At 37.5% G+C, this 12,188-nt stretch overlaps 1 protein-coding gene across 4 annotated transcripts; it reads right to left on the bottom strand.

Moving 5' to 3' along the window:
• Positions 1-7,633, bottom strand: LOC137945999 (probable ethylene response sensor 1). Of its 4 annotated transcripts, XM_068792133.1 has the most exons (9): positions 5,713-5,810; positions 5,534-5,606; positions 5,152-5,235; positions 3,463-4,161; positions 3,119-3,376; positions 2,106-2,474; positions 1,755-2,021; positions 1,534-1,658; positions 1-539 (listed from the first exon to the last, which is right to left on the bottom strand). In XM_068792133.1, the coding sequence occupies exons 4-9, from the start codon at positions 4,108-4,110 to the stop codon at positions 302-304; spliced, it is 1,905 nt and encodes a 634-aa protein (XP_068648234.1). In that variant the 5' UTR covers positions 4,111-4,161; positions 5,152-5,235; positions 5,534-5,606; positions 5,713-5,810; the 3' UTR covers positions 1-301. The 4 variants fall into 4 exon arrangements, with proteins under 4 accessions (XP_068648234.1, XP_068648233.1, XP_068648235.1 ...); XM_068792132.1 differs by lacking the exons at positions 5,534-5,606; positions 5,713-5,810 and adding an exon at positions 7,337-7,633; XM_068792134.1 differs by lacking the exon at positions 5,534-5,606.
• Between the last annotated feature and the right edge of the window lie 4,555 nt (positions 7,634-12,188).

Raw genomic sequence — 12,188 nt, forward strand, 5'->3', positions numbered from 1 at the left:
AAGGGCGCAACAACCCAGAAAGAATGCAGCATACGCAAATAAAGTTGGGGTTGCAGTGGTAAAAAAAGAACAGAAGATTCGGCCAAAATAGTTACTATAAATTTTGTTTGTTGTCTCATACAACGGAACACCCTTCAACGATTCCCTCCCTTGGCCTGAGGCTGTTTTGACTTGCCCAGCTCATCACATCCACATCAAATTCGTTTATACCTTTGACCCTTCCCCTTTCTCTTAATCCTTGAACCATAGAAAAACTGGTCCCAGGATCTCAGAATAAAAGTTGAGATCATCTGCACGCCAGTTAAACACTTCTTGTGTATTGTGCTCTAGAAGATATTATTCCATTTTCTTCCTTGGATAAAGCTCTAGGTCCACAATGATCTACACCGTTGTGATCTGATCGCACTCTAGGGATAACTTGTTGAGAAGACTCATTCGAAACATCCCCAATCCCAAGCTTGACAACAAACGTTGCGGTGCAACCCTTCCCCAATCCTTCACTTTCAACCCATATATGACCTTCCATGAGGTTTACAAACCTGATCATTAAATTATATTCTAGTTAGAAATATAAACCAACAACAATAAATGTTAATTAATAAGCATTGTTTTGAGTGGGAAGAAGTCCCATATTGAAAAATATTAAGAAATAATATTGAGTTATAAAGTAGAGAAATACGTCCTCTTAGTGGTTAGTAATTTTGAAATAGAATCAAGTTCAACTCAGTAGTGGTATCAGAGCAGGATATATACATGGGTCAAACCCCAATTTTTGCTCCCTAAGTGCTTTGTTAAGTGAGAGTTTGTGTACTTATGTGCTCTGTTGAGCAATTTGTTCCCATGTCTCAAGCCTGCTATGTGTAAGTTTGGACAAAAGGGAGTGTAGAATGGGCAGAAACAGTTAAGAAATAATATTTGTTTATAAAATTGGACAATACGCCTCCTAAGTAGGTAGTCATTTTTTAGATGAAACTAGGCTCATCCCAATAATGGTATCAGAACAAGATGTGAGCATTGTGCACCCCATGTAATTTGTGTTCCATTGGGTAGAGCGGAAGCAGTTTGCATGTTTTGTGCTCTTAATAAGAAATAACAAAGAATTATAGGGCTAAACGATATGCCTCCTAAGTAGGTAGTTATTTTGGGATGGAACCAAGCCCATCCTAACAATGGTACCTGAGCAAGATGTGAGCGTGGATAAAGTACCAATTTGTGTTGCCCAGGTTATTTGTCTGTTTTGAATTCTATTGGGTAAGAATGTGTCTTTTATGCTCTGTCAAGAATTTGTTCTCAGATCTCAAATGTGTAAGCCTAGACGAGAGAAGAAATGTTGAGTAGGAAAAGGGTTCCCAATTGGAAATTATTAAGAATAGTGTTGAATTATAAGGTTGAGCAATAGGTTTCCTAAGTGGCTAGTAATTTAAGGCCCTATTGCCCAACCTTATCATCCAATACTTACACTTTGCTATGTGGGAATTTTTTGCCACTCAACACATTGCTTTGTCATGTGTTTTAAAACAAAAGAGATATTACCTCTTAGAGATGGCTAATCCAAGTCCAGCCCCACCTTGATTTCTTGCTCCACTTCTAGACTGCGTGAACTTAGTAAAAAGATTTGGAGTATCTTGAGAATTAATTCCACAACCTGTGTCCCTGACCTGCATGGAGAGGGAGGTGAACATAACATTCACCATCAATGAAGAAATATGATAAGAGTACTACTTGCCAAAGGAGATTGTAAACTGCTTTCAGACCTGTACTTGCAAATAAAAGTAACCGTCACTGGAAACTGGATGAAATTCAGGAGCTCGTGGATCTCTAGACATCTCAGGCTTTGCAACACAAGCCGTGATTGTAACATGACCTTCCTTGGTGAACTTGACAGCATTACCCGCAACATTGAGGATTGTTTGCATAAGCCTCTTTTCATCACCAAAAACAAATACTGGTAAATCTGGTGCCAACATCAATTGTATAGACAACTTTTTCACAGCTGCAATTGGCTTTATCAAATTGATGATCTAGGAGTGAACATTACAAATGGATTGGTCAGATAAAAGGGAAGCGGCATGTAGTATAAATCAAGAATCCTTCCGATCTAATACCTCTCTGAAGACTGTGTGGAGGTTGAAAGTTTCATTGTCAAGTTCGAGGCTTCCATCTTCAAGTTTTGAAAGATCCAAAACATCATTTATAAGAGTTGCTAAAAGATTACTACTCTTGAGAACAGTTTCAACCATCAAGCGTTGTTCTGGAGTTAGTTCTGTTTCTAGCAACAGAGAAGACAATGCAATAATTGCATGCATTGGAGTCCGCATTTCATGGTTCATGACCGAGAGAAAATCATTGCGAGCACAGATAGCCATTTCTGCCTCCCTTCGAGCTATATCTAAGGCCACATTTTGTTCCATCAGCTGATCTCGGGCTCGCATGGACTCCTCCAGAATCGAAGCATGCGAGAGAGCAACAGCAACCTGGACCGGACCAAAAGAAATGATTAGAGATATTTAGCCACAGTTCTTTTTCTGTTCTTTTTGAATGTTGATTACACACGCACATTTGGCTACAGATACTTGAACCCAAGACCTCACACTAAAAATCCCCCAAGTGATTATTGAGCCAAATGCCTAATTCACAACTTGACCATTGACTTGAATAAGCAAATGAAATTTGATATCTGGATTTACTAGGCTTCTGATGCAAAACAAGAGAATTTTATGGAGAAGCAGCCAAGAACACCTATTCATGAGCTGCTATTCCAACTGAACTATGCCCACTAAAGCATTTTTTGGTTAAAAAAGGAGAGAACAGAATGGACAATAAGACTCTTTAGCTTTCAAAGCCAATTTTCCATTTGAAAACTCTGTTTCTTTTAATTTCCTTCACTTTTCCTCTAACCAAACAGCACCAAAAGGTCATGAACTTATAATCAAGTAGTTAATAGTATATCAAATTTCCCCAAATTCAGCACTCAGGCACACTAAGCAAGTTCAAGTAGTTGAGTTGATAATCAGACCCAGGTTCCACTGACACTACAAGAACTAGTCAATGCTTGATTTAGATAAAAATGAAGGAAAAAGAAATGTTACAGATAGAAGTGGAAAGAGATAGAATGAACCTGATCAGCAACCACTTCTACAAGTTCCAATTCATGGACATGCCATTTTCTTGCACTATCAGAGGGAAGCATTAAAACCATTATTGCATAGCCCCTTGCTGAGAGCTCTGGCCAATCATTTACTTGGAAATTTGAAAGATGAAGAAGAGGCACTCTCACTGCAACAACTTCTGGTGGCACATATCTTCCTGCTGTAGTTCGAATCCTGGCTAATGGACATGTGTGTGGAATTCTAACTGCTCGGTTGCTACTGAAAACCTGATGGATAAAATACTTTGACATTGTTCTATCACAACAAAAGAATACAATAAATAACTAACAACAATATATAAACAGATAGAGACCTGATTGACCACAGACAGTTGAATGGACACAGACAACCCAACAGGTGTTTGGTGCCGCAAGGTATGAGACAACTGGAGGCTCAAACCAGTACGTGCAGGCATCCATAAGGCGCACTCCTCCAAACCTAGAGTCCTACCAAGCTCAACGAGTGTGGTCTTCAATATAGTATGCCTGTCAAGTGTGCTTCTAATTTCATGAGTTAGCATACGAACATGTCTACCAGTTTCTTCTTGTTTACGGATTAGGCCCATCTCCCTATCCAGTTCCTCAGCTTTATTCCTTAGAAATAGTTCTCGGGTTTTTACACTTAATAAATCAGGAATTATGTGGACAAGCATCAATGCGGTCGCACATGAGACAACTGCAGTGGACACTTTGGCAATAGTCATTACCACTGCAACAGTTTTCGAGTGCAGGGTGAAAGTCCACAAGTTTATGAGATGGGTGGCCCCACAAAGAACAATAAATGCCCCAAACTGCATTAGCACCCATCTGTATGGGAAGAAGGCAGATTTCTTTACAAAATACACAAGCTCCAGCGGAATAGAGAAATAGGCAAGAGCGATAAAGAAGTCTGACAAATACTGATATTTCACCAATAGCTCATCAGCAGGCCATTGTGGCTCAATGCAGTAACAGTTCTCCATTCTTAATAGCCAAATCTATATCAGTACACAGCCCCTCTTAACATTGTATCCCTGAAAATGCAAAGAACAACAGACTAAGATAAGCAACTGAATGAGAAATATGAAACATAAAATATACCACCTCAATACCTGGTAAACATGAAATATAATAGAATATTTAGAAGTTACCTACTTTTTATCATGATGAGAGAACAATGCCCAATAAAAGAGGTTGCACAACTACTTTTATTTATTTTGTTGAACACACTGAGGGTAAGAAAATAACATGATGGGAACAGTTGCATAAACAGAAAGACAAAGACAGAGGAGGTTAGCAAGTTAGAAAATAAGGGTGTTAAATTCCAGAGTCGGAACGAGAACGAAAGAGAGTAATGAACAGATGACATCCAGAGAACAAGATTTCATTTCTGTGGAGCCAACATTGTTCAATTGCTGTTTCAATCAGTTTTTAGTTTAATAATCTAAATAAATGTAGCACAGATTTGAGACTGTTCTTAGAGCCTGGTAATGTTAGATTAGCACAGTAATAAAAGAAAATTTCCAAATTAGAGGTCTAAGTATGCAAATAAAAGACTTTCAGATGTTCCAGACATTTTTCTATAGGTAGAGAGTTTAGAACCTATCACCTCAAGGTTTACAGAGGGCGTCTTTTCATTTCATTGGTTAACTAGCACAAATGCTATCTTTCACAATTGTAACGGAAATTTACTTCAGTAAAACAAAATTGACATTTTTTAAGGATAACAACATTAAGGAATCAAGAGAGCCCATCTCTTGGATGGGCAATCATCATGCAAATTATAAAAAAATATAATAAAACTAATTTGATTATAAATAATATAATTAAAGAAAAAAAATAGAAGAGAAATTCATAAACACCTTAGATGATTTTTAAAAAATAAAATAAAACGTTCTGCTCTCTATCTTGCTCTATCTTCATAAAAATATATATAAAAAGCATTAAAATGTACCCATAGTACCTAGGCAAATTGATTTGTATAAGCAAGTAACTAAAATTTGGACAACAAAAAAATTACTTACAGTCCAGCATTCCAATTAGGAAATTTCATTTCTAACAATTGAGAACTCTTAACTTGTCAACAAATATGTCCCAGAGCTCATAACCTGGTGGGAAAAAAAGGACCAAAACTCTTCTTAATGAAGCAGTTGAAGCAAACAGAACAAAAAAATAAAAAACAAAGCAAAATGAAAGAAAATAAAACAAATTCCTCTAGATTCTAGTTAATCTGCACAGAGTCGGTAGAAATAAGAGATTTGCCTCCAGGAACAAAAGAGGGAGAAAGACAAAGAGAGAGAAAAATATCACAAATAAAATAATCTTGAAACACATTATAGCAAGCAATGTCAATTGTTATACATGGCATCCCCTGCCAAAATACAACAACATGAAAAATATACTGACCAAAAATGGAAATACAAATTAAGATGTCAGATGACACCTTGCCAATCCCTAGATTGTCTATTTGCAGTGAAACCTGTAAATAATAGCCATGGAAGTTTTTATGCTTTATATACTATAACAGCATTAACATGAGAAGTCACTGAAAGTTTCTTGAATCAATTACTAGGAGAATTCCTAACCTCTTAAGACGATTGACTCTCTCTATGTGCATCCTCATGTGTATGCACCAGTTCATCTTCATGATTTGTGCTTGGTTGTAATAGAATGATAAAAAGCACCAAATATTTAAGAAAATAGTAGGAAAAGGTTCACAAACTCAAGCTAATGATTGAGAAAAATTAGTAAAAACTCAAATTATATATTACGAATATGAAACTTCTGGACATTATTTGATCTTCAAAACTGAAGTAACCAAAAACATCTGAAACGATTCCATCTTGTTATTAGTTTATTTTTTACAAAAACATACTTGACCAATATAGCTTCAGGCCATAATACGTTAGACCCTCTTATCAAAGGAAGTTCTTGCATCATATTAGTTCCCTTGTAGAAGTAGCAATTTTTGGCTGGTTTTGCAGCCATGGTAGAGAAGACAAAAAACAAAACACGACAGAGACAGAAAATTTATATTCTTTAATGCATGAATTTCAACATAAGACTTGACATCTTGAAGTACAGATCAGAAAAAGTACAAGAAAACAAAAGGAACAGACAAGAGAAGGGATGTTTCGACGAGATAATATTCAGACAATGCCCAAATGCACAGATAGCTGTTCAATGAAAGCCACCAGGATTTGATGGTAACAAAGACGCAAGAATTTTGGCAGAAAATCCTTTGGAAAACAGCTATTTCACTAACAAATTGCCAAAGAAACAACTGAGACAGTAGAAAATCTGTTTGGAAACAGCAGTAACATCCGACTAAGTTTTGGACAAAGGCAATAACATCTATCTGCCAGAGACAGGGCATCCATAGTCTTAGTGGACTTTGCTATTTGATAGCGAAACAATTTTCATGGCAAGACACGGTCGAGTGTCACTCTCTAGGCCAGAAAAGCTTCTACTTTTGGATACGTATAAATAGATGATTACATTCTTTACCAAACCTTATATTTTGTGGACCACCATAGACTAGAAGCTTTCATAAACCGTTATTGACATAATATAACAGAGTCGCTTGCGTTCTTTTCATAATAGAAGAATCAGAACAAGAATAACAAGAAGGGGGAAACTACTTTTTGTTTTCCTATCATCCCAGGCGTCAAAGAGTAGAACGAGGAGAACTAGCTCATCACAGTAGCTGAATCAGCTCATAGCATAAGCTTCTTTACACTTAGAAGTCAACTTTATTAAGAACTACTAATTAGTACAGTAAGTAAACTATCACAGAGGGAGAGAGAGAGAGAGAGGCTGAAATGGTATCCGAATCTCTTACATCAATGAACTATCAGTAAGGAAAAAACTTTTTAAATGTACAAGACCAGGGTCCGCAGCGCTCACACCAAGCGCAGGAGAGGAAGATAGAAATAGAAAAACACAACAATAGTTATACCCTAACGGTAACAAAACCACCAAAGCTAACAAGATTATTTGCCAAATTCTGTAGCAACAACTCGAGCATCATCGTACAACCAAGTTTACGCCACCATGGGCGCGAGGAAATTCCCTAGCAGGTACTGAATTCAAAAGTCCTATCGCAAGAGCTCTACCTTTTCCAAGGCAAAAAGTAAACCAGATGGAGAGAACTCGCACATAAAAAGATTGTGTAAAGGAAAACCAGAGGAAGACAAAAAAAAAAATTACCGAGATATACAAGTAGTCCAGCAGATATAACTCAAAGAATTCCTGTATCCGATCGGAAAAGAAGGGAAAATGCGGCAGTGGCCATGGCGTGGAGCAGCAGCAGCTGCTTTCTTTCTCACGCTTCTCAAAGACCACAAGGAGTGGGAAAAGGGGAAAGGGAAGAGAAAAAATCTCTCTCGCGTTCACGGACCCAAAAGCGAAGCGTCGCCCGGAAGCCGTAAACCGTTCAAAAACAAAACAAAATTCCCGAGGCAAAAGCGTAGAGAAGAAAACGAGGAATTTGGAAACTTTCGAGTTTTCTTATTGGATTCATTGTCCGGGAGTGGAAGACTAACAGTCGTCGCGTCATCCGTTCTCGCGCTTTTCAGCCGCAAAGGGTAACACCCCAAAGCCAATTAGCCCAAGTGGCAAAGTAATACTGGACCAGGCTGTCGCGTCCACTGAAAAAGTTTGAGGCAGTGTATCCGTCCATGAAGCCGGACTGACCGTCCTTATCAATCTAATATTTCCTACATCACATCACGTATAAATAAAATTATAAAGGGCACAGATTTTTGGTGGCAAAATCAATTTCTGAAGTGTGCTCCCTTAATGGGGCAGTCTGAGAAGACCCAAACAAGTCTTGATGCGACACCACATAGCACGGAGGGGCTTTAATAAATTTTCGTTAGAGAAAAGAGGCATTCAGGCCGACGGAGGAGGCACTTGGCATCTCAAAATTGAACTGCCTTGGTGGCTGCCGGTAAGACTAATACTAAATAGTCATCAGAAACTTGTTAACAAATCCATGAAACTGTGATATCTATATAACCAAATCTCTTATTTCGTCCTAGAATTCCTCAAGAAAGCCTCAAGTGCTTGAAGAAGTACTATGACCAAAGCACTAATTCAGGAATCGAAATTAGCAGTGCGTAAAATGGCTATCTTTCTGGATTTTATGCTACATATCTAATCCAGAATGGTTAGCTGTGAAAGATGACGATCAAGAGAGAAAATTCCTGTAATTTGAGATCCAAATCAACCTCAAACATGGATTAATTCAAAGCAGATTTCACCGCAGCTGTAAAGTTTTGCTCTAAAGCCACTGTTTATACGGTCGTTAAAGCCCTCATAGATCATCACAGAGAGTTGAATTCTCGGCAAAACTCTCCTACCCGAATTAGATTTCTCACTCTTGATCATGTTGATATTAAGTGGGTCATCTCAGAATTTCACACTTACCAAATCTTATCCACTAAAAGTCTTGGAAATCCCACTCATCCACACCTATTTTTACTCAAATGGAAACCTAAATCAAGGTATATAGAATCTATGTATTTAAGTATATGTTATGTTGTCGAGCTAAAAAACTGTAATTGTAACACATGCTGTTTTTCAACTAATTTTTTGAAGTTTGGTCCAAGGCCTTCCTAAAATGATTAACTAACTTAGAAAGTCTTTTTTTCAACTAATAAACTCAATTTTTTTGTAGTTGTTAATGCATGTGAGACTATTCCTTTAACACTCACTCTCACATGTAAGCCTTATTTTTGTAACTTACAAGTGGATAATTTGGGTGCAGGCTCATATATAAATAATTGCTCTGATACATCTAAGTTTGGTCCAAGCCCATCCCAAAATAACTCTTAGGAAGTTTCTTTCCTAACTAATAAACTCAAGATTTTTGTACTCATTAATCCTTTAATAATTATTAGATAGCTCAAAGTAAAAGGAAAGGCAGGTAACAAAAATAATATCCCCATTACCTTTTATGTTGGACATGTTATGGATTTGTCCCATTTTTTGACGAAGTAGTTCCCTTTACAAAAATTTCTCCCATTTTGATAGGAAAAAAGGAATTTATGTTTTTTCATCAAGGACCCTATTTCTTCTAGAAATTGATCACAGGAGGTAAGTCTTTCCGTTCACTATTATAAATTTCATTGTATTTAACAATTCATTTGATTTATCATAGGGTACGAGAGCAATACCTCTCGCTTCATTTCCGTTGGAAAATATAAAAAAATGACACGTGCGCACCCATTTGAGCTCAGCCTCGATTTTTCGACGAAGGCTGCTAGACGCCGGAGACGTGTGTGTAACCACCAAAGGAATCGTCCGGCGTCGAAGGAAGCTCGACCGGCGCTGAGTGCGCCGGCATTATGATGGCTTCTGGAAGAGGAAAGCCAGGTCGGGAGCGCCGTTTTTCTCCGGCAATCCCGACCGAGCCGTCTGCGCGCCTGAGCATCGAAGGTGATCTCTGCGCGCGTCGGCCGGCGTCGCCGTCGTGAAAAACCATGCTGACTGCTGTCAGTCGTTGCTTGTAAGATCTCGGCGGAGCGATGGTCGACGCGTGGTGCACCGACGAAGATTGAGACGGTGGCCTAAGACATCGGCCGGCGAGGACCCTCCCTCTCTGCGCGTGGCTGGAGGGTGAAGACACCTCCGCGCAGAAGAAAAAAAAAAATTCGAATCATATGGTTGAGTTTGATTTAAATTCCGAGTCGGGTCGGACGGGTTGAGTCGGCCCGACTCGCCTGTTCTAATTCGCTTTGGCGAGTCGGTCGAGAGCAGGCCTAGCCGCCTCGGTTCGAAAAATGTTTTTCAGGGTCGATAGCGGGGATTCGAATCCTAGGCACATGACTTTGTTCCAGCGGCAGTGACCAAAACACCAAATTACCTAAATTAATATAATTCGTTCAATTTAATAAATGAATGAATAGTTGTTGCTTTTGTCATCCTATGTGGTTTTCTCATCATTTTGAGTGGAAATGTACATGACTTTATACTTGCTTATATGATAGTATAATGTGCATATTTTTTCAAGTTTTCAAATGTGAAAATTTTATTTAGGTTTTATGCATATTTTAGATTAACCTAAAATAAGGAATTACTAATTGGCATCAATTTTAGTCAATTATTTGGATGTCATATTTTTTGTATAAATTTAAATAATTTCCACAATATCTTAATTATGAAAATGTCTAGTGACATTAAATTTAGTCACATAAAGTTAATGACATAAAAATTGTGATTAATTATGGAGACTTAATAATTTAACCTCATAGGGTAAATATTGTAAAACAGAGTAAGCTCAACCCAGGAACATCTTAACAGGAATCAAGAAGAAAGCCAACGCTGAACCTTATTTCAATACAAAACTAATTTCGTCCCACCACATACTCTTAGAAGAGCTTCAATGGCTTAATGCTGGCATTAAGCGTAGTATTATAAATGAGAAATCCTCCATGTTGTGGCATAGGAGATTAGCTCATATCTCCATTGATATAATTAAAAGATTGGTTAATGATAGAGTCCTAGAGGCTCTTGATTTTACTTATTTTAGTACATGTGTATATTGCATTAAAACAAAGCAAAACAAACCAACAAGTACAATAAAGGTTCCAGGAGGACTTCTAATGTTTTAGAAATAATGCACATTGATATTTTAGGTCCTTATAATGAATGTTTTAATGGTCAAAAATATTTTATTACTTTGATTGATGACTATACATGATATATGCATCTTTATCTGCTTTATGATAGAAGTGAAGTGTTGAATTTATGAAAAAAAGAAATACTTCATTAAACTTCATGTAATCAGAGTACATGAACCTCTATTTATAATAGAAGAAGGTAGTAGAGTCCAATTATAACTAAACTACCTTTGTCTCAATTACACCTAAACTCTAACACTTAAAGATAAGTCCTAGTATAATTAAATAACCCGATATAAATAGAAAACCAACATGACTAAAACACCTTTAAACTAAATATCTTTTATGAGACCTGCTTCCATAGTAATTCTAGCTATGTAAGACTTCTCATGCTACCTCATGTGATCATGGTGGGTCCCACCAACTCGTGTGATCATGGTGGATCCATATCTTATGGGTTTGGGTCCATCTTCCAACACACTTGGATATGTGGGCTTGGGCCCATCTTCCAACATGAAGTGATATATGTTTTTAAGGTCTATAAAATAGAAGTAGAGAAACAATTAGGCAAATAAATCAAAATCTTGAGGTCAGATAGAGGTGGTGAATATTATGGTAGGTACACTGAAAGGGGACAATTGCTTGGTCCTTTTGCAAGGTTCTTAAGGGACAAGGTGTTGTGCCACAATACACAATGCCTGACTCACCGTCTCAAAATGGTGTGGTTGAATAAAGAAACCAAATATTAATGGATATGGTGAGGAGTATGATTAGTACCTCTGATCTCCCATTGTCTTTGTGGAATGAATCTCTCAAAACTATCGCCTATGTACTCAATAGTGTTCTAACCAAGGCGGTTCATAAAATGCCATTTGAGTTATGAAAAGGTTGGAAACCTAGTTTAAGGCACATACATGTCTGGGGCAGCCTAACTGAAGTTTGGATTTACAATCCACATGAGACAAAGTTAGACTCTAGAATAGTCAGTGGACATTTCATTGGCTATGCAAAAAAGTTTTAGGGATACATATTTTATTGCCCATCTCGTTCAACGAGAATTGTCGAATCTAAGAATGCAAGGTTCCTTGATAATGATGAGATTAGTGAGAGTAACCAACCTCGAAACTTAGTTTTTGAGGAGGATAAGAGTTCTCAACCTGCTCCAACAAATTCACATAAATTGTTTGTCATTCAGGATAATCATCAGGATTTGATTACTTAAGAACAACCAATAGTTGAAGAACCATCTCATTATGAGGATATTCCTATAGATCCAGTTACTCAACATTTTCAACCTAAAAATGTTGAAGTACCATTAAGAAGATCTTCAAGAGTTAGGAAACCTATAATTTATTTAGAGTATGAAGTGTACCTTCAAAATTTGATAAGGACATTGGTGTTGAAGATGATCGTATTTCATTTTCACAGGCTATGAG

The sequence above is a fragment of the Aristolochia californica genome, unplaced genomic scaffold (genome assembly GCF_029961685.1).
Source record: "Aristolochia californica isolate CCGP_79_NKW_82.1479 unplaced genomic scaffold, dmAriCali1.0.hap1 SCAF_12, whole genome shotgun sequence".
NCBI lineage: Eukaryota > Viridiplantae > Streptophyta > Magnoliopsida > Piperales > Aristolochiaceae > Aristolochia > Aristolochia californica.